The sequence below is a fragment of the Pantherophis guttatus genome, chromosome 2 (genome assembly GCF_059756535.1).
Source record: "Pantherophis guttatus breed Tessera chromosome 2, ASM5975653v1, whole genome shotgun sequence".
Lineage (NCBI taxonomy): Eukaryota > Metazoa > Chordata > Lepidosauria > Squamata > Colubridae > Pantherophis > Pantherophis guttatus.
In genome coordinates this window covers 219,265,295-219,285,660 of record NC_142064.1, presented here as the reverse complement: position 1 = coordinate 219,285,660, position 20,366 = coordinate 219,265,295, and the positions used below count along the sequence as shown (strand labels likewise).

At 35.1% G+C, this 20,366-nt stretch overlaps 1 protein-coding gene across 19 annotated transcripts in view; it reads right to left on the bottom strand.

Moving 5' to 3' along the window:
- CACNA1D (calcium voltage-gated channel subunit alpha1 D) overlaps nucleotides 1-20,366 on the bottom strand; it is a 240,478-nt gene that overhangs the window by 62,124 nt on the left and 157,988 nt on the right. For 12 of the 19 annotated variants that reach the window (XM_034437031.3, XM_034437137.3, XM_087887841.1 and 9 more), the window contains exons 15-29: nucleotides 18,623-18,743; nucleotides 15,649-15,763; nucleotides 13,976-14,045; nucleotides 12,369-12,435; nucleotides 10,820-10,967; nucleotides 10,242-10,371; nucleotides 9,810-9,869; nucleotides 8,426-8,532; nucleotides 7,060-7,147; nucleotides 6,178-6,285; nucleotides 5,956-6,008; nucleotides 5,312-5,458; nucleotides 4,643-4,844; nucleotides 4,150-4,308; nucleotides 1,432-1,542 (exon numbers count right to left, since the gene is read on the bottom strand). In XM_034437031.3, the coding sequence (XP_034292922.1) occupies nucleotides 1,432-1,542; nucleotides 4,150-4,308; nucleotides 4,643-4,844; nucleotides 5,312-5,458; nucleotides 5,956-6,008; nucleotides 6,178-6,285; nucleotides 7,060-7,147; nucleotides 8,426-8,532; nucleotides 9,810-9,869; nucleotides 10,242-10,371; nucleotides 10,820-10,967; nucleotides 12,369-12,435; nucleotides 13,976-14,045; nucleotides 15,649-15,763; nucleotides 18,623-18,743 (1,686 nt within the window). Of the gene's footprint in view, nucleotides 1-305; nucleotides 336-1,431; nucleotides 1,543-4,149; nucleotides 4,309-4,642; nucleotides 4,845-5,311; nucleotides 5,459-5,955; nucleotides 6,009-6,177; nucleotides 6,286-7,059; nucleotides 7,148-8,425; nucleotides 8,533-9,809; nucleotides 9,870-10,241; nucleotides 10,372-10,819; nucleotides 10,968-12,368; nucleotides 12,436-13,975; nucleotides 14,046-15,648; nucleotides 15,764-18,622; nucleotides 18,744-20,366 lie in introns of all 19 variants that reach the window. The other 7 variants (XM_087887838.1, XM_087887840.1, XM_087887842.1 and 4 more) reach the window with 1 other exon arrangement.

The window sequence follows — 20,366 nt, the reverse complement described above, 5'->3', positions numbered from 1 at the left end:
GCCAATCCTTAACCAGAAAATACTTGAATGGGCCCCTCCCTGTCTTACTAAGTCACTATAAGATTATTGGAATTTTAAACTGCATGTCACATATTTATCAAGGTACACCTTTCCCATGCTCAATATTGTTTTCAGCAATGTGTAGGGGCAAAGCAAGCAAATACAAATAAGAACACAAGTGAAAGAAATCGAGATGATTCTGGAAAAGGGAAAAATGCAATATATGGACAAGTCACAGCAAGTAAACTTGCATCACACATCTCATAACCTTCATCACTGCAATAATCGAAGATGAAATTACTTACTAGGTATCTTTTCTTTTTTGGCACACAAATCTGATACAAAATGGCAAGGGAAAATAATTCCATATTTAGTTACAGAATGCTTGGTTTTCATGACCTCATGAACTTTGCAAATAATTTATGGTATTCAGCTTTTTTAAATTGGAAAACAAGTAGTGGGATGGCTTGGAGCATAAAGCATCATGTTGTCCCCCACTCCCTCATTGGTTAGTTGCAGGGCTAAACCCCCGATGAGTTCTGTGAACTGAGTATGCCCATCTGGAAAAGAATTCCTAAATTCAACCAGCTACTGACAAAGTTGAGACTCTTGGCTCAAAAGACATTCTGATTCCATAGGTGGCCTTATATGGAAGAGCCTGTCTTCTAATGGAGGTTCATTCAGCAGGTGGATATTGGAGGACCAGATTTTCATCAGTTATGAGAGATGACATGGTTTCACTCCTAGTTCAAAGTATAATTCACTATATGAGGAATGTCCGAAACTATTATGCATCTACAAAGCCTGGGATCAGATTCGATCCATAACCAAAATAAAAATCTGATAATGGCTTAAATCTAAATTGTTATTTCTGAATAATAACTGAGAATGTTAAACTACTGAATTTGAAAAAAAAGTCATGTTAAATTTCTGGAGTCCATTTGCTTATTTGCAAACTGTTCATAAGTACACTGCTTCCAACATGTGTCAGTGCCTACCTACAAACATATGCCTGTTCTATTTGCCCAAAATATATTTTAAAAATCTCTGAAATATGTGACATAAGAACACTGCCTGTTTTGTGTTATAGTACTACAATAGTTAAACATGCCTTGACATTGACATTTGGGAATGTAATATATGTTCAGAACTATCAGAAAAAAATAGTGGATTTATAACATTAATATACTCCTTATTTATATATTACCAGCAATACATTTTTAAAAAAAGTTTCTACATTTTATTTCCTGCAGTTGCATAAACACTGTTATCAGATTTAAGATTTCCAGTGAAGATACTGTATTTCTCATGATTAACCATGAAAAACTTACATTCACCTACTTATGTGTGTGATCTAAGCAAAAAATACTTGTAAATTAAAAAGAAGCAACTAAAAAAGAAATGCTAATTAAATCCTACATAATCTCTTACCTTCGGTTTAAATGCAATGAGTTTCAGAACCATTTCAACAGTAAACACTGCAGTAAACACCATATTCAGAATATCCATTGCATCATTAAAAAGTTTAGACTGTCCATAGTGCTATGAATAAAACAAATGAGAAATTTATTAATATAACTAAATATTTTTTCAGGCAATCAAAATAAACAAAACAATACATCTCTAACACCCTATCGCAAATCTTGTACTAAAAGGATTAATATGAAATCCTATGTTGTTAATACTTCACAAGGAGAAGTTTGTAGCATAAAGGCTAAAGCCCAGGAGATGGTGTGTCCCTCCTTAGGCACAAAAGCCAGCTCTGTGACTTTGGACCAGTCATTCTCTCTCAGCCCAATCCACCTCACAGGGTTGTTGTTGTGGAGAAAATAGGAGGAGGAAAATGTATTAGCTGTGTTTGCCACCTTGAATTATTTATAAAAAATAATAAAAGTGAGATTAAATATAAATAAACAAACAAACATATGGCAGTCTCTTATTGCCCAGCTACAAATAGCATTTATTTGTTGTCTCTTTCTAAATTTACTGTGAAATAGCATATTGACATCAAAGTAAATTATTGTTCCCTATAACAAGTTATTATTTCTCCCAATATTAGGAAATAATTGCTCTCAACATTTATTAAGTCACCCTTCCCTTTATCTTAAAAATACCCTTTTTCCTAAATCCAATTTTTCTTTACCTCCAGATCATTAAAAAGATCACTAATATTGATATTAAATATCAATATCAAAGATATTAAATACGGTAATGCAATTAAGTTTGCTCTTAAGCAAGATTTTTAAGCAATTCTCAAAAGCTATCTTAACATTAAGTCATGATTTCTTTTAATCAAATGTTATTTGTTAAAGAAACCACAATGCCCGGCATAGCATGTAAATTCAGGTAAAACCTGTACCAAGGAACTGACTAGCTTTGACCAGTGTTAAACTGGAAGCTGGCAATTGGCTGGATTCATATATTGTGCTAAAATGCAATTTCTTTTCATTTTGGCTTGTGGAATAAACCAGAGTTGCTTGATCCATATATAACCCCAATCCATAAGCAATGGTTTACAAACCACAGTGGCTGGGTTCATTAATGCCTGTAGCAAGCCAAGATGAGACAAAATTATTAAAGTGTGCACTATGACATCATAATATAAGCATTACCTTTTCATACTGCAGTAAAATTGCAGACAAGTACAGGTAGTCTTTCACTTACATCACAATTGTGCCCAACATTTATGTTGCTAAGTGAGACAGTTGCTAGGTGAGTTTTGTCCCATTTTATGACCTTTCTTGCCACAGTTGTTAAGTGAATCCCTGCAGTTAAGTTAGCAACACGGTTGTTAAGTGAATCTGGCTTCCCCATTGACTTTGCTTGTCAGAAGGTGACCCCTGGACAGGACACTGCAACCATCATAAATATGAGTCAGTTGCCAAGAGTCTGAATTTTTGATCATGTGACCATGGGGATGCTGCAATGGTCATAAGTGTGAAAATGGTCATAAGTCACCTTTTCAGTGCTGTTGTAACATTGAGCAGTCACTAAATGAAATATTGTAAATTGAGGATTACCCCTATGCAAAAGATTGGGCTTGGGGTTATGACACTGTAATATTTCAGTGGTTTCAGTGGTCGTTCCCCTTGTTCACTGATGGATAGGTTCACAGACATTCTAACCCTAAAGCAAATATGATATCTTAGTATGAATTATGAACCCAGGCAGGGTAATGGTTAAGCATTCGTTCAAGGACTGGTTGAAGGGAAGAAGCACACAACTAAATGCCTGCTTCAAATAGAAGGATTAAATATACACAACTGCTGTTACATAGGGAAATTTAGAAAGTCCTCATTACTCAGGCTTGTAATTTTGCTTCCATTGTTCCTGTGCAAAAAGTTTCTCATTTCAATTAAATGTCCAATCCTGAATTCTAGTGAATGAAAGCAAGAAAGTTTTATTGGAAGTATTTTATTATTATTAGTGTTTTAAAAATCCCTTATGGAACAGACTTTCTGAACAATTATAGGGAGGCCTGGAGAATTTGATGACAATTATAAATGTGGCCAAAAGTATCATTGCCTCTCCCTTTTTCCAATTTGCTGTGAAACAAGTTGAAGCGGATACAAGTAAATGGTATACACCACTCTTCATTCCACAGTCGATAGAGCAGACATTGTGCTTTTGATGTATGATTTAACATATTCTTGTAGCAATAGCAATAGGACTTAGAGTTATATACTGCTTCACAGTGCTTTACAGCCCTCTCTAAGTGATTTATAAAGTCAGCCTATTGCCCCCAACAATCTGAGTCCTCATTTTCCGACCTCGGAAGGATGGAAGGCTAAGTCAACCTTGAACCTGGCAAGACTTGAACTGCATTCTAACCACTGCGCCACTACAGCTCTTGTAAATAATAAAACTAAAATTAAAAGTAATTTTCTTAAGATTTTAGTAAAAAATAAATAAATTCCAAAACTAAACATGAAATCCACTGTTGCACGCAGGAATACTTTCTGAAACTTTTCTCTGTGCCATCTTGCAGTATTCCTAAATCTGTAGGAAATGCTAATCACGTGCAGGATAATTCCAAACAAACAAGTATAGAGGATGATTCTAAATAAAGTGAGAGGAACAAACTAATTGTAAAATAAAATGACCATTCCCAATTTCCTTAGGAAAAGAGGCACTTTGTTTCACTCCTACCTGCATAGCCAAGCAAAGGGTGTTGAGCATGATGAGGACAAACATGATATATTCAAAGACAGCAGAGTTCACCATATACCAGAATTTGTACTGGTAAGGATTTTTTGGAATGTATCGACGCAGCGGCCGGGCTTTCAAAGCATATTCTACACACTGACGCTGAAAATAGTAGAAATATCAACATCATAAACAGGAACTGCAATCTTGTCCAGAACTATCTGTCTGCGATTCAAGTTTTTATTTCAGAAACAAATCCATTCGTTCCATTGTATCAATAGTTACATCCCATAGCAGGGCCAAAAGGAAAGATCCATTCCAAACATATAGTGGAACTAGACTGTAGTCACAATGTAATTGTTAAATTCAATGCTTAAAACTGGCTCTTGGATCTGTAGCTCAAAATTTGCTTAGTAATGGCAAGGAAGGAAAAATTAGAATTCTGAAAATCATTATATATTTGATTATAATATTTAAATAGGTGCTGCTTTATTACCTGATTTTTGTCAAGTTCACAGTTTTTGTATTCTTGTTCTCCCTGTTCTTGGAATGTGACAATGACAAAGCCAACAAATATGTTCATCATGAAGAAAGCAATAATAATGATGTAGATGATGAAAAAAATAGAGATTTCCACTCTGTAATTGTAGACCGGTCCTACATTCTCTCCATTTGAATCTATAGCTTTATAAAGAAGCCTGCATATTAAAGACAAATGAACAATGGATTCTAACATCATGAAAACAGCAATTTCTAATTCTGGTTTCAATATTCAAAGGTATATTTTAGAAGGAAGATCCTTTTCTGGTCACGGAACAAGAGGGCAAGATGCCTGCCACTAAAGTATGATTCAAAGCATATTCAATATTATTTGCAAAGTGAGCTGTCATCCTGGTGGTAGCATCAACAATGGAAATGTAATGGACTAGTAAATATTTTCATCATATTTACAGTCTGTTTAAAATGTAGATGTTCATTTTCCCTGCTCCATTAACAGTATAGCTCTGTAACATATTGTACCTATAAAATGGTACATGCTCATTACAACAAGGCAATAGTATTTCTAAGAATCCCAGCCATAGTCTTCCTGAAAAGAAATCAATCACCTCTGAAAAGGTTAGCCAAAACAAAACAAAATAAACTCTTTTGTAAATGATACACTTACGCAGGCCAGCCCTCAAAAGTAGAAACAGTAAAAAGAGCCATCATAGCAGTAAGGACATTATCAAAGTTGAAATCGCTGTTCTGCCATTGTCTCTCTCTCACCATTGGACTGTCCATATCTCCATCTTTATAAACAATAAATATTCCCCTATTGAAATGAGTTGGGAAAAAAAAAAGTTACTAGGGTAACTGACAATTATTTTAAAATTTCTTTCTATGTTTCTTAAAGTGCACATATGACAATCCTTTGCATGTTTTAGTAACCCTAATTAATAATGGGGTATCTTATAGCTCACTAAAATATTTCCACCTTTGGAGGTGTTTCTATTTATATGATAATATTGCCTAGTTTGGGTAATGAAACATCTGCAAGAAAACAAGAAAGCTTAGAGAGCACCAAGATATTGAGGGGTACTGGGCCCAAGACAGAACCTTGGGATACCACACTGCATGCTTCCCTCGTAGGTCCACTGATGACATTCAGTTCCTTTTGGGGTCTACTAGCTACTTGAAGATTTATATTCCATCACAAGTCTGAACTTTAGGAACTATATTGCTTCTCAGCAACATTTGGAGACCCAAAAGTTTTTTTGCTATCTAAAAATGCAGATTTTAAAAATTTAAAAATGCAGAAAATATTCTTACCGGCAGTCCACAGGATTTTGCTTTGCTTCATCTGTGCATCGATAGAATTTTCCCTGTGCATAAAAAAGCATAGCGATAGACTCTAGAGCACCATTACTATTTTAAAAATGTTCAAGTATCTCCGCAGAAGTTCAACAAGCCTCATGAGGAATGATTTACAAGAGCAATTTTTATGTATCATTTGGTTTTACTATGCTCTGGATTTTTTCCCCTTGTTCTTACCTTAAAGAGCTGGACACCAATACATGCAAACATGAACTGGAGTAGAGTTGTAACGATCATGATATTACCGATAGTTCGAATGGCAACAAAGACACATTGAACAACATGCTGTAGAGAAAGAGAGAGGGGTGTGGGGGGAGAGAATGAATCAGTTCAATTTTCACTTGGTATGTAATCACTATACTTAATAAAGTAGCACTTCATTTTTAAGGTATCAATAAAAGATTTCATTTGATATTTTAAATTATACCTTACTATTTCTATACTCAGAATAGGGACACAATAGAAAAAAGACACCTTACATTCCACAAATGCATTCTCACTATTAAACAGCATATACACATAAACAGCATATAAAGAAGCTAATAATGTAATATTAAATATGTCTAAAACAAAATTTCTTGAACTTGAGCTCAACAAGGTGTATTCCCAAGGAATATAATTAGGATCTCAAACTTTCATTGCTAGAAGATATGAAAAAAAGGATTTCGTTCCTAGGTAGACTAAGAAATTAACATCTCTTTTAGATAAGCTAAGATCAAGGATTAAAGTTCAAGAAATAGGATGAGTTGATGGGTGTACAACCAAACCACTACTGGAATTCAGAAATGAGAATTATGAAGAAATCAAGACAAAAGAGAAAATACAGGAATATATGACAAAAAGCCTATTGGTTAAAAATATTTGGAAACAAATAAAGACATCATTAAAACCAATTGAGAAATATGAGGCTCAAAATGATACAGATGTATTTATTTGAGCTAAAAGTCCCCCAGGCATTCTTAAGGTAATCTCTGTTGAGGCAATTGATATATTAGACTCTTACTATAGTTTTATTTATAAACGGAATATGCACTTTTCAAAGAAAATTCAGATAGAAACCTTAAGTCCTTTTGCTCTGTTAATAGCCCTTAATGGTCTTAAGACTCTTAAAACTCTCAGAATCTTCACAACTGATATAGCACTTGATCTAGATGAAAAGTAAAATAAATAATACATTAGCTTGACATGATTTAATGCTACTCAATTAATATAATAAAGTTAAGTAATACTCATGCATATAGCAGCCCATTAATTCTAAAATTTAATTTGTTTCCAGAAAAAATACTGATAGGTTTTTATTCCCCTCTTGTTCTACATCTCCTTGATGCAAAAGAATCTCTTGGAATGGATAACACCTTAGTAAGCCATTCATTAATACTTAATTCCTAAGTAAAATGAATAAAATGAGGTATATGGCAGCACACAATTGGTCCCATCCAGGTTTTTAATAGATACACAATTTTTCCCCCTCCAAACTTAAAAAAACAAAACAAAAAATTTCCTCAATTTTTGTTGTTGTCTTATTTATTTAGGTAATACATGTATAGAAAATAATAAAAATATTTGCATTTTTATTCCTTAGTCTACAAATGATAGATGACTTACAGTAATAATAAAAACCACAACAATACAGGTAGTCCTTGACTTAAGAACAAATGTTCCCAAAATTTCTGTTGCTAAGCGAGACAGTTGTTAAGTGAAATTTGCCCCATTTTATGACCTTTCTTGCCATAGTTGTTAAGTGAATCACTGCAGTTGTTAATAACATGGTTGTTAAGTGAATCTGGCTTCCTCACTGACTGTGCTTGTCAGAAGGTCACAAAAGGTGCTTACATGACCCCAGGACATGGCAACCATCATAAACATTAACCAGTTGCCAAGCATCTGAATTTTGATCAGGTGGTCACAGTGTCGCAAGTGTGAAAAACAGTCATAAGTGTCTTGGACGATCACTAAACAAACTGTTATAAATTGAAGACTACTATTAATCCTCCTTTTGGTCTGTTCTTTTACATTCGTAATCATCCCTCTTATTTGTCCCTCAAAGGAGTTCCACAATAAAAGTACAGTAAAATTAAAATGTTAATAATAAAATAAATATAATCCCTAAATGACAACACAATGTGAAATATATTATAGACAATATCCAGTACAATTGAATAAATGTGATCAAAATAGAAAATCTGGACTCATCTAGATTGTAATAATTTCTAAGTTATTGAAATAGAATTCTAGATATTGCAAAATACCTATGACTTCTTTTTCTCAAAATACAGAGAAAGGGAATGCAATCTATTAGCCGTCAAGATTGATACAGGATGCTAAGCCCACAAGATATGACAATTTCCATATGATTGGAGAAATAGTACTGTTTATATTCAAGTCATAAAGGAATAAAGTAAAAAACAAAATGAACCATACTTACTGAATGCCAAATGACACAAGGGAAACACCCACTACCAACAAGTCTAGCAAGTTAAAATAATTCCTGCAGAAAGACCCTTTATGAAGGAAGGCTCCAAACACAGTCAGCTGAAAACATAACAGTTAGAGTTTGAATCATTTATAGGTTCTTTACAAGATATCTGCAGAGGATGTACCGTATTTTTCGGAGTATAAGCTGCACCTTTTCCCCCCTAAAAGGGAGTGAAAATTTAGGTGCATCTTATACACCGAATGTAGCCCCGCCCACCCACTGGCCCCCACCCTTTGGCCTCTGCCTCCCAGCAGTTACCTCCTTGCGAGCAAATAGCAAGAAAAAACATTTCCTTTCAGCTTCAGCACAGCCTAATTAGCACAAATTGATTGGATTGGCCTCCCGACTCTCAGCTGATTTGCTCTCAGCTGTTTTGCGCAGGGCTCTGCTGGTTGCTGCAAAGAGCTAAATTGCTGGAGCAATTTTTTTTTCCTTGTGCTAATCAGGCTATGCTGAAAACGAAAATGAAAGTAAAGCAGGATGTTTGCTGCAACAAGGCAAAATTGCTCAGAGGCAGAGGGAGATTTCTTTTTCTTCTTTTACTCTCCAAAAAAGGTAGGTGCATCTTATACTCCGAAAAATACGGTATGTTGCTTTCTATATCATTCAGAATGCAAAGAAAAAGGAGCTCCCTCTGTTAATATTAGAAATCTTGATCTAATACTATATTACAGCATTTTCAAACTTCACTCAATTACTAAATAAAATTAAAATATCAACATCTCAAAAACAACCATATGTTCACATCATATAATCACATCATAACTATTTTTTACTTTCGGTCCTATCCACTTTTTTGCAGAGATGTTCCTCAAAGGCCAACTGTACCTTTTGGCTGCAAAAAGGTTGCATACTCCTGGACTTAAAATATGGAAAAACACTGTTATACTTTGTAAGAACATAGTGATATATGTTCTTGAAAAGCATAACAGTGCTTTGCAAGAACATAGTGATATACTATTTTAGCTCTATGTAAATCTATTTCACAAAAAAGTAATGAAAAATAACATGTTCTCCCTCTGAAAATTTTAAGTTCTTTTATGATCTTTCTTTTTTTAAAAAACAAGAGAAAAGGAAGGAAGGAAATCCATCATAGAGAGAGATGTTTTCCTTCTTCTGACAGATTTTAAAAACAAAAGGGTTAAAATAAACTGGCAAATTGATGTAATGATAAAAATGAACTTCTATATGCACCCAAAGATTTGAAAAGTATATTAAAAAGTTAATAAAAAGTATCCTATCTGCATAAGTATATGGAAGGTAAACAAAAAGTAACAGACTTTATTGCTAAAGTTGTGTTTGAGTTAACAAGGATCAATAAACAATTAATTACCTTTAAAAGGATTTCCACAGTAAAGATGGCTGTGAAAGCATAGTCAAAGTAACCAAGTATCTGCAAAGCATAACATGCCACAGTGAGACATTTATTTACAAGTGCTTATGTTAGAATTTACAATTTTGTATATATATTCATATATACATTCTAAAAATACTGTCTTCTTATGGGAGTCTTATGGAAAGTTTTTCAACTTTCAAGTCTACTATATGCCTGGGATTTCCTTATGGTGTCTAAGTTTGTATCCAACTTCCAAACGCCATTCAAAATCAAGCCTACTTAGCTTTTTTTAAAGATCAGCCACATTTACACACACACCTGAGCTACATGGTGCCATCTTTTGAGATGTTTATGGACTAGTCCACTTTGAAAGACACAATTTAAGAAGATCATACATACAGATTGATTGTAAAATCTATTTTTTCTTACATTATTACGAAAAGAATGACTGCGAATAGGGTCTTCAGCTGCAAGGGAAGCACTGCTGAGCATGATGAAGACAAGAATGAGGTTGGTAAAAATATGGTGATTGATTAATCTATGACAACCCACTCGAATCCTGAAGAACAAGAAAAGAAAATGGAATATTATGTTACGACTGGCAGGTTAATTATTTCTGAATTATAAACAAAGGCAAAAAATGCTCATCTGAATATCACTAATGTGGAAATCGGTTACTTTATTAACTGTGTTGATAATTCAGCAAAACTATAAATGTAATAGAACACTGCATGATTTCTATTGTAAAGCTATTATATGTTGGATAATATTAAAGCACAATTTGCAACATTTCCATTTAAAGCATCCTCGTTTGGCATGTTTAAAACACAAATGTTTCACAATCCTGCTAGGAGTTCGATTTGAAAACAAATTCCATGTTAAAAAAATATTTAATTATATGTTCAATCTTGTGCTAGATAAATCAGCAGAATCTTTAGTTGTTATGTGCTATTATTTTATTTGGGGAAAAAATTGTTTCAAGGTATATGCTTTAAAAGGTTATTTACGGGTTTGTAGTGCTGAAAATAAAGAAGGAGCTGCCTTCAGGAATTGGTGTCATCTTCTCCTTCATATTAAGTTCAGATATTCTTCGGGGTCGGGGACCTGCAGGAACTTCTGGCTCTTCTTCTTCCTCCTCTTCCTCCTCTTCACCTACTTTATAGTGAAACTTTATTTATTACAAAGTAAATTAAAACATAATTCTGAGAAAACTCCATGTTCAAAATAGCCAGCAAGATCTATACATTAAATATAAATATATATGTAAATGTTAATTGACAGAACATTTCTGGAACTTCTCAACAGTATATAGTACAATTACATTGTCATGCTGAAAAAATGTGAAATTAGCTCTATAGCTTCTCTATAGCTTTGGCTGACAGCAGTGCTTTTCGGCAACCTGCTCCTTCCTTGTTCTGAGTTTAAAATTAGTTAATTCATTATTAGAGTAACTGACCAGGATTCAACAGATTAAGAAAGAAATCAAACAATTTCTATTTCAAGTAAGATGAAAAACAAACATAAAATTCCACCTATATCATCAAAATCGTGAAAACAATGTATAAACAATTTCAGCGAAATTTTCCACATTTGGGGAAATTGAGTCATATTAGTCTGACAGGAGCAGTTGTAACCTGAAATCAATCAGAACTGATTGGGAACTTCACCTTGTGGGTCTTTTCCCACAAGGGCACGATCTTAGCTCATCGGGAACTTTTATATTTGCCCTTAAAATAGCTGTTGGGAAGGCACTGAAACATGCCAATATCAGCACTCTTTGGAGTTTAGGAATGGTAATGTATTTAAATATCTTGTTGGTCTGAATGACAATTTGAAATCTATTCATTGGTAAAACCATTAAGTTGTACAAAGGTGATATAATGGCTTCTAACTATTGGTTAGAATTACTATTGGTTAGAAATCCTCTGCAGATTCCATTGCAACTCTAACCTTTATATTATATTTTTCTTCATTAATTAAGGCTAGAAAAAGCCAGAAATATATTTTAGCCATTTGGCCTTTTGTTTCTGAATACAACAGGAAGAAGGGTCTTGCTTTGGGGAAGAAGAAATTATTTCAGGAATAACTTTGATGGTGTTCGTGGCTGAATATATTTTATCCAATTTAAAGGTATGCAGAAGATATTAGATTGGTTATAAAGATTATGTAAACCAAGGATTACTAGTGCTAGAATATCTTCAGACCTTTTTTCATTTCCCCAGCCCCAAAAAAGGCTTTTTTAAAAGTCAGGGGACTCTTGAGAATAGTATGGGACCATAATGGAGGGAAATAATTGCACCATTCAAATGGACACTGTTTGCATTTCTTAGAATGAAAATGCATAGCTTCGGGATAATATTTATATGTGTGTATGTCGGTGTGTGTATACACACATTAGATTTACAATTCAAATTATATAATCTTATAATTCGGCACTATTATATATTTTATGCAAATCTTTTTTTTTTAACCATGTTAATGAAATTGGAGTTTTTCATGTTATGGCACATTTGACACAATAAGTCTTTCTGCCAGTGTGCAAAAGTGAGCTGATACCTGGGATATCACAAGCTGGATACGGATCTTTGTCTTCTTCTTCTTCTCCATATTCATTGATTGTAACCTCAAGTAACAGAAAAGTAAACATTTCAAAAAGAGGAAAGTAGCAGCATAAACTGGTACAGCTTGCTAATTTCAGGCCACTTCTTCATTTGTTTCTTTCATTTGGAAATGCCCAATGTTACAATTTTTTAAATCAAGAATTCTGGCTGAATAAATAAATGAATGAAATTAATATTAATCCAGAGTGTCTTGCAGAATCTATACTAGAGATAATCTAATATCTCTATCATTAACTCAAACAGTTGGTAATTTTTTTCCAAACCAAACGCTTTCACTTAATTATTGTTGAGACAGATGAAGTCTTACAAACATCTGGCAGCCCATTACTATAAAGCTCGGAGACCACCAAGGACCCCTGTTATTATAAAGTCAGGATGTAAATGGGAATCAAATCTTCATTTAAATATGCATTAAGAAGAAATCAGGGCCAGCTACGATATATATCCATTCTACCCTCTACACTTATCACAAGGAGATCCAATAAATATGAGTCAATACAGAGGACAAGGTTGTTAGGATTAGATGGGTATCTGTGTATTCCTGAGCTGAAGAGCTTCCTTATAAAGGAGGAACAGATCTTTTTTCCCCCAAGTTTTTTATTTTTTATAAAAATGTCAAATCAATGCATGAGCAGTGTGGCACCTGGGTGCCATACATTCCAATACAAACAAAACTGATCAAATTAAACATTATTCTTACATTCAATCGACTTATGTAATTCCCATAAGAACACACATATATATTAGGTTACAGTTTATCATTTATTCAATTCCACCTATTTCTCATTATTACTTTCATTTTATCAAATGAAAATATGATACATTAATATTCTCATTATTTCTATCACTTATTCTAGCTTTTAATCATATCACCCTATATTAAAAAGCTTTTTCTTTCTTTCCTGTCTAACTTCTAATCATGTCACCTGCCTACAAAAAGAGAGAAAGAAAAAAGAATAGAGAGAGAGGGGGGGAAGGAAGGAAAGACAATTCAAAACAACAGCCAAGAAAAGGAATCATCCAGGGGTGAAATGCTACCAGTTTGCACCAGTTTGGGCAAACCGGTAGCGGCAGTAGCACGAGGCTCTGCCCCTGGACATCATTACTTCCTGGTTTTAACCAGGAAGTAACCTGTTTTTTACCCTCTGAGCATGCACAGAAGGCTTTGCGCATACGCAGAGGGTCCAAAATTGAACGCAGCACATACACTTCCAAACCGGTAGGGAAGATAAATAGATTTCACCCCTGGAATCATCCATCCATTGTCTCTTGCCTGCTTATACTTTAATTGCTGTGCTTTAAAAGAAAGAGGGGGAAAAGGAAAAGCAAGTCAAAAACAACAATAAAGAAAGAGAAAAAAAGGAAATCACCTACCAATTGTCTCTTGCCTGCTTTGATACTTCAATTGCTATGCTTTTTTTGTTTGTTTTTTTGACTTGCCTCCCCCATTCCTCTCTTAAGCCTCCATCTATATCTATTTCTTGGATGTCCGATCTAGGTATTTCTCCTACCTCTACCCAAGGAAGAGCAGATCTTAAGTACCTTAGTATCCTTGGACTTCTTTGGTTCACCGTCTGGTTTGTCCCCCTTTTTAGCATCCAAACTCTCTTTTCTACAAGGACCATAAAAACAAAACCATGGGGAAAATGGTAAAACATCCAGAATCATTGTCAATTAATGATTGTAATGAAACTGGAAAAAATAATATTTACAGCAGAAGCAAAATAGAGACAGAATAACATTTTATCAGCCTTACTTTATTTTGCATTATGTTAAACAATATTGCACAATTTAGTTTCACCATTATTATTTCTTAGATGGGTGTGAAGTAAAACATTCAGAGATGTACTCATAATTTAAATATTGTAATACATAAAATAATGTCTGTTCCTATTTTACTATGTATTTTACAGTTCATGATAACAATCATTCATTCATTCATTCATTCATTCATTCATTCATTCATTCATTCATTCATTCATTCATTTATACCATTAATATGGTGCACCAAAAGATACAGAGAGTGAAGGCAAATGCAGACCTTATTGTCATGCATAGAAGATTACATTTCTCCCTGTATTTATTTTATTTATATCACATCTTTATTATTTTCGTAAACAACTCAAGGTGGCAAACATCTCTAATATTAATCATCATCTTTTAATGACCCCATAATCCCTTGCGGGATAGGCAACTGAATGGAGCTGAGTGATTGCTGGCCGGATGCCCTTCCTGTCACCAATGCGGAGTTATATTCAGCAGATATATTGTCATCGTGTCCAGAGAGAGAAATATCTGCCTCTACCTAGGATCAAACTCACAGCCTCCTGATTATGAGGTGAGAGCTCCACCTCTAGGCCACCACACCACTCAAACATATCTAATACTAACAAAGGAGAATATTTGTAGCTCAGGATTGAAATGGGAGGGGGGTTCCTTGGTGTTCCCTGATCTTGGTTGTTTTAGGTATTAGGTAATATCGTCAGTGCTAGCACCTCTAGCACTGATTATGTTATCTAGTTTGGGTAATGAAATGCCTGAAAGAAAGCAACCAAGCTCAAAGAGCACCAAGGACCTCTCATATCTAATATTTCTTCTTCCTCCTATTTTCCCCAGAGCAACCCTGTGAGATGAGTTGGGCTGAGAGAGAGTGGCTGGCCCAAGGTCACCAACCAACTTTCATGGCTAAGGCAGGGTTAGAACTCCCACTTTCTAGCCTGGTGCCTTAACCATTAGACCATACTCTAATACTCTTGATGGGAGAGCATGATGATCCGGGTGGCCCTAAATTCAAATTACATAACAGACTACGGCCACTCTGATTTTAAATTGTTCAGCAGCTTCCCCTTTTTGTTTTTAAAATCCTATTCTTCTTCCAGATGGATGGGTAAATGGATTCATGGACAGATGAGGCAATTTCTGAACACGTAATTGCAGCAACATTATTTGTAGTTTGTGCCTCATTTTTTACAACCATTCATACCCTGATGATTTGCACATATGGATGAATTTTGGTAGAGATTCTTTCAAAGAATTCTTTCTATGCCTATATGTTTTGCAAATAACATAATAATAAATTCCTTGGATATACAGTGTACTTTGCACCAGTTTTCTACTCTTACTTATACTATCCAAATTTTCTCTTTCAAAAGAATGAAAAGAGAAAATGAAGAAAACTACAAAAATGTACATATCTTGGGTGATTTTGTCTGTACCTGGCACTCTTTTTTCTCTCCTTTTCTTCAGCTTCTTCTTTCTGAGCTGTGTTCAGACTTTCAGCATCTGCCAGGTTATCAACCGCAATAGCCAAGAAGACATTTAACAGGATATCTAATTGAAATCATTTTAAGGATACTAAACAATCAATGCAAGTTCTCCTGTTAGTTGGTTATTCAACAGTAACTATTCAATTGTGACAGCTATTTTACAATTTGACTTGGAGGTTCCTTGCGCAAACCAGAATAAAAGGACATTTCCGTTTTATTTTTATTTATTAAAATAGAAGTATGAATATAAAACTCTACAAAATTCAAAAAACAGTTGCTGATTTTCATGCCAATTTGTTGTTCTCATAAACTCATTTTTCTTCCCCAGTAGCTTTTCTTCTCTGACATGGAAACATCCCCTCAAATTCACAAATACCACTCACAGTGTCTTTTGTTCTTCAACCTTTTCATCTTCTACTTTGAATGATGTCATCAACTGCATCCAAATCGGAGGTGGGTTTCAGCAGGTTCTGACCAGTTCTGGAGAACCGGTAGCGGAAATTTTGAGTAGTTCAGAGAACTGGTAGTAAAAATTCTGACTGCCCCACCCCCATCTGTTCTCTGCCTCCCAAGTCCCAGCTGATCGGGAGGAAATGGGGATTTTGCAGTAACCTCTCCCTGGAGTCGGGTAGGAATGGAGATTTTACAGTATCCTTCCTCTGCCACGCCCACCAAGCCACGCGCACCAAGCAATGCCACGCCCACCAAGCCATACCCACAGAACCGGTAGTAAAAAAATTTGAAACCCACCACTGATCCAAATATCTTGCAGTTTCTTGCATTTCCTGTACTCTTAATCTATTTACTCCACCTTCATAGATTTGTTTTGAAACTTTTACATTTGTTTTACATTTTTTTCTATCATGGTGCTGACTTTTACTTATCATCTGGATGGGTCTATCAGTAGATGGTTTTTAGTTGGTTGCAAACTATTGGAAATATGCTGTTTTGGGCTGAATTTGTAGCCTTCCAAATTTGAGCTCTGAATAGGCTGAGCAGGACACCCATGGAGATTAATTTAACAGTAGTCAGTAGGATCTAAAAGGTTCTTGCTGAGAGCACTGGATTGAAAATCAGACCTTACTCCCACAGATGAGTGCTGGGCAGGGCAAGCTTGGGATCATAAGCTTTTTTGGGAAGAAATGGGAGCAGTAGAGACAGGCATGTGCTTTGTGCTTTGAAGTTCGCTACCAGTTTCAGTAGTATTTCATCTTAATTCGTATTACTGCTTTTAAAATTATTTTAAGTTGTATATTTATTAGTTGCTTGAACAAATGATAGTAATTTACTACAGAGGCTTATCTATCTGATTACTTGCCAACATATGGCTCAGAGGACTAATTGCAATAAGACTAGAACATGATTTACCTAGACAAGAATATAAAGCTCATGGTTTTAACTGCGCTGGCAGAAGAATAAAGGAGAACAACCACTGTAGTAACTGAGTGATTTACAGGAAAACAATAATTCCTCTATTGTTGCAAGCCCAGTACAGGTGGAACTATTGAATTCCACTTCCTCTCAGTTGCATGCCACTGAAATGAGTACCATTACTGTGTGCAAAGCAACACTGTGGGTAACAGCCTATACTTTAGGAATAAAAGGGAAAAAACCGTGATTTTTCTCTCATTTCTGATAAGCTCAAAATCCAAAGCATATGTGATGATCTCAGCTGATGGTGAGTGACTTTTCCTTTATTAAGAAAAATGTGGATATAAGGGTTCCTTTCCCTTCTGTCCACTGGCCCATGAGAGAGTTTTAAGTTTCTCCCTCTCTCTCTCTCAATAACATATTGCACTTACTTAAGCCTAACCTATGGCCACTATATAGCCAAAACCACAATATTCATTTGCTTTTTTCATGTTTCAGGGGGGGAAAAACTATAAAATGTGAATAGTAGAAGGAGCACAATCAGGATTAGGCATGCTTGGGCGCTATAGGCTGTAGCATGTTTCTTGTTCCTGGATCTACAATTCATAAGAAGGGAAATACAATACTGTGTATTGTAAGCAGGGTGGGTTCTAAAATTTTTTACTACTGGTTCTGTGGGCATGGCTTATTTTGTGGGCGTGGCTTGATGGTCATGTGACAATTATTTAGGATTTAACAGAGGTACTGGTCTACCTGGCTTTTAACTGCTTGCAAGAGCTGTACCGATCTACCCATTTATTTTTTGCAGGCACTGATCTACTTATGTATTTTTGCAGGCATTGATCTACTCATGTATTTTTGCAGGCACTGGTCTACCCATTTATTTTTTGCAGGCACTGATCTACTCATGTATTTTTGCAGGCACTGGTCTACCCATTTATTTTTGCAGGCACTGGTCTACTCATGTATTTTTGCAGGCACTGGTCTACTCATTTGTTTTCTTTTAACACTGATCAGCTGTAGGGCGGCCCTTTGAAGCTCCGCGGCAAGAGTTTAAACAGTTTTTTTCCCTCTAGCCATCAGCTGGGACTCAGGAGGCAGCTATAGATCGGGGGTGGGGCCAAATAAAAGGTAAGAATAACGTGGGGGGTGGGGGTTGGGAGGCAGAACCGGTTCAGTGATGTCATATCGTCACCGCTACCGGCTCAGGAGAACCAGGTCGAACCGGGAAGAACCCACCACTGATCGTAAGAGAAAAAGTGTTATTGAGCCATTTGGAATATAGCCTTTTTAAAAAATTCCCATGGTCCTGCTTCTAAACCTTTAAGAACTTTAACCAGTGCTTAATTATAAATGACTGATAAGAAGACAAGAATGCAGTCTTCTTCACATATTCATTTGAGAAGTTAGAATAATGAGACTTATCTGAAATTAGAACATGGAAGATAGATAGAAAGACAGACAGACAGACAGACAGAATGACATTCATGCCCTTTCAATGTCCCTTCCATGACTTGGGAGGATGGATGCAGTTTTTAAAACGAAAGGATACAGTTACCACATATGAAGAGGATGATGAAGTAAATACAGACTACCATTCCTGATGAAGATGGGCCTCCATATGCCATAATGCCATCATACATAACAGCATTCCAATCTTCACCTGTTAGAATCTAAAAAATGAATTAGTGAATTAGGACATATCATTAAAAAAAAATTAATAGCTCCTTTCACATCAGAGGAAAACAAATCAGCAAAACCTTTATATAATTGCATTTTATTTTATAAGATTGATGACACTCTTTATTTCTGAACGCATTATTTCATTCTTCTGCAAACTAAGGCATACTTTTGTTTGAATACCATTAAATACCCTGGAATACTCCAAGAAAAATAACTTTGTTAATGGAGGTAAATATTTCAAATGGTTTATCTCAGATTAATATTGATAGCAGCAGATGAACATCCCACTGAGTTTATGGGGAAGAAAAAATGTTAAATTGGAGTTAGACACTGTAACTCCAAGATTGCTAAATATTCTTACATATATACTTAATTAAATTTTTTGGGCATAGCTTCATGAAAAAAACATTTTTTTTAAAGAAGTATGGACATTTGGGACTATTTCTATGACACTGTATTTTCTATCATAATGAATTCCAACAGTTTTATATATATATATATAAATATATATATATATATATATATTTTCACTTGCTTGTACAAATGGGACATATCAACCTAACATTTCTGACATTTATTTAATGCAGTCTTTTCCAAGTCTGCTGCCCTTCAGACATGGAGAGCTTCAATTCACATAATTCCTAAATCTACATTTTGAAATAGCAAAGTAGATAATTATAGAAATTGATCCAAAATAAATCCAACCTAAAATAGGAAACCAACGTAACAAATCTTAAGCCTTTAAAACTCCCTGCATAAATTATCTCAGCAGTTTTTACAGCAAGTCTGGAAGTTGGGTTTATTTTACTAATAATTGTTCCATAATACTAAAGCTATTAAGCCAGGATATTCCACAGGATCTGGCTACAGTCAGAACCTCAAGAAAAATTCCCAAATTACCTTTCCTCATTTTTAAAAAAAGTTATTTGTGAGATTTTGAAATCCTGAAATATTTTGTCATTGTCTTAAGATCACTCAAGATCACTCAAAATCAACCTGGGCTAAGAGACATAGTGTGATAGATTAAATGAACAAGGACCAGGAAAACCTACGTGCAACTACATTCTCTACTATGAAGCTTAGAAGATCCTTTTGGGTCAGTCCCAGTCTCAGTGTACCCTCCCCATAGAGTTACTGTGGTAAAAATGATGGAGGGAATGCTATGTGTGTTGCATGGAAGAAAGCAGATTTATAAAAGGGGGGCTTTGAATAGCTCTGGCTGGTATGCTGATTGTGATATAACCTTGACCAGAATGCTTTGGCAATATTTACACTCTCATCACCATCTGATTAGATTAGTATAATGTGCTCTACATGGATCTACTTTTGAAGACAATCTGGAAACTGCAAACTAATATAAATGCTGAAGCAGGATTGCTGAGGAGGCTATCCTACAGTCCTGTATAGAATAGTACCCTTAGGCGTCTGTGACCAATTCAAATGTTGGTCATTACTTTTAAAACTTTTCATAGTGCAGCACCGAGTTGCAAAAGTCAAGTTGAATCCTGAATTGTGGCTGATTTTAACTACAGTATGGTTTCTTTAAGTAAGTCATCTAATTAAATTAAAGTGTGACTTGCTCCAGTGACTAACAGACTAACAAGACTAACAAT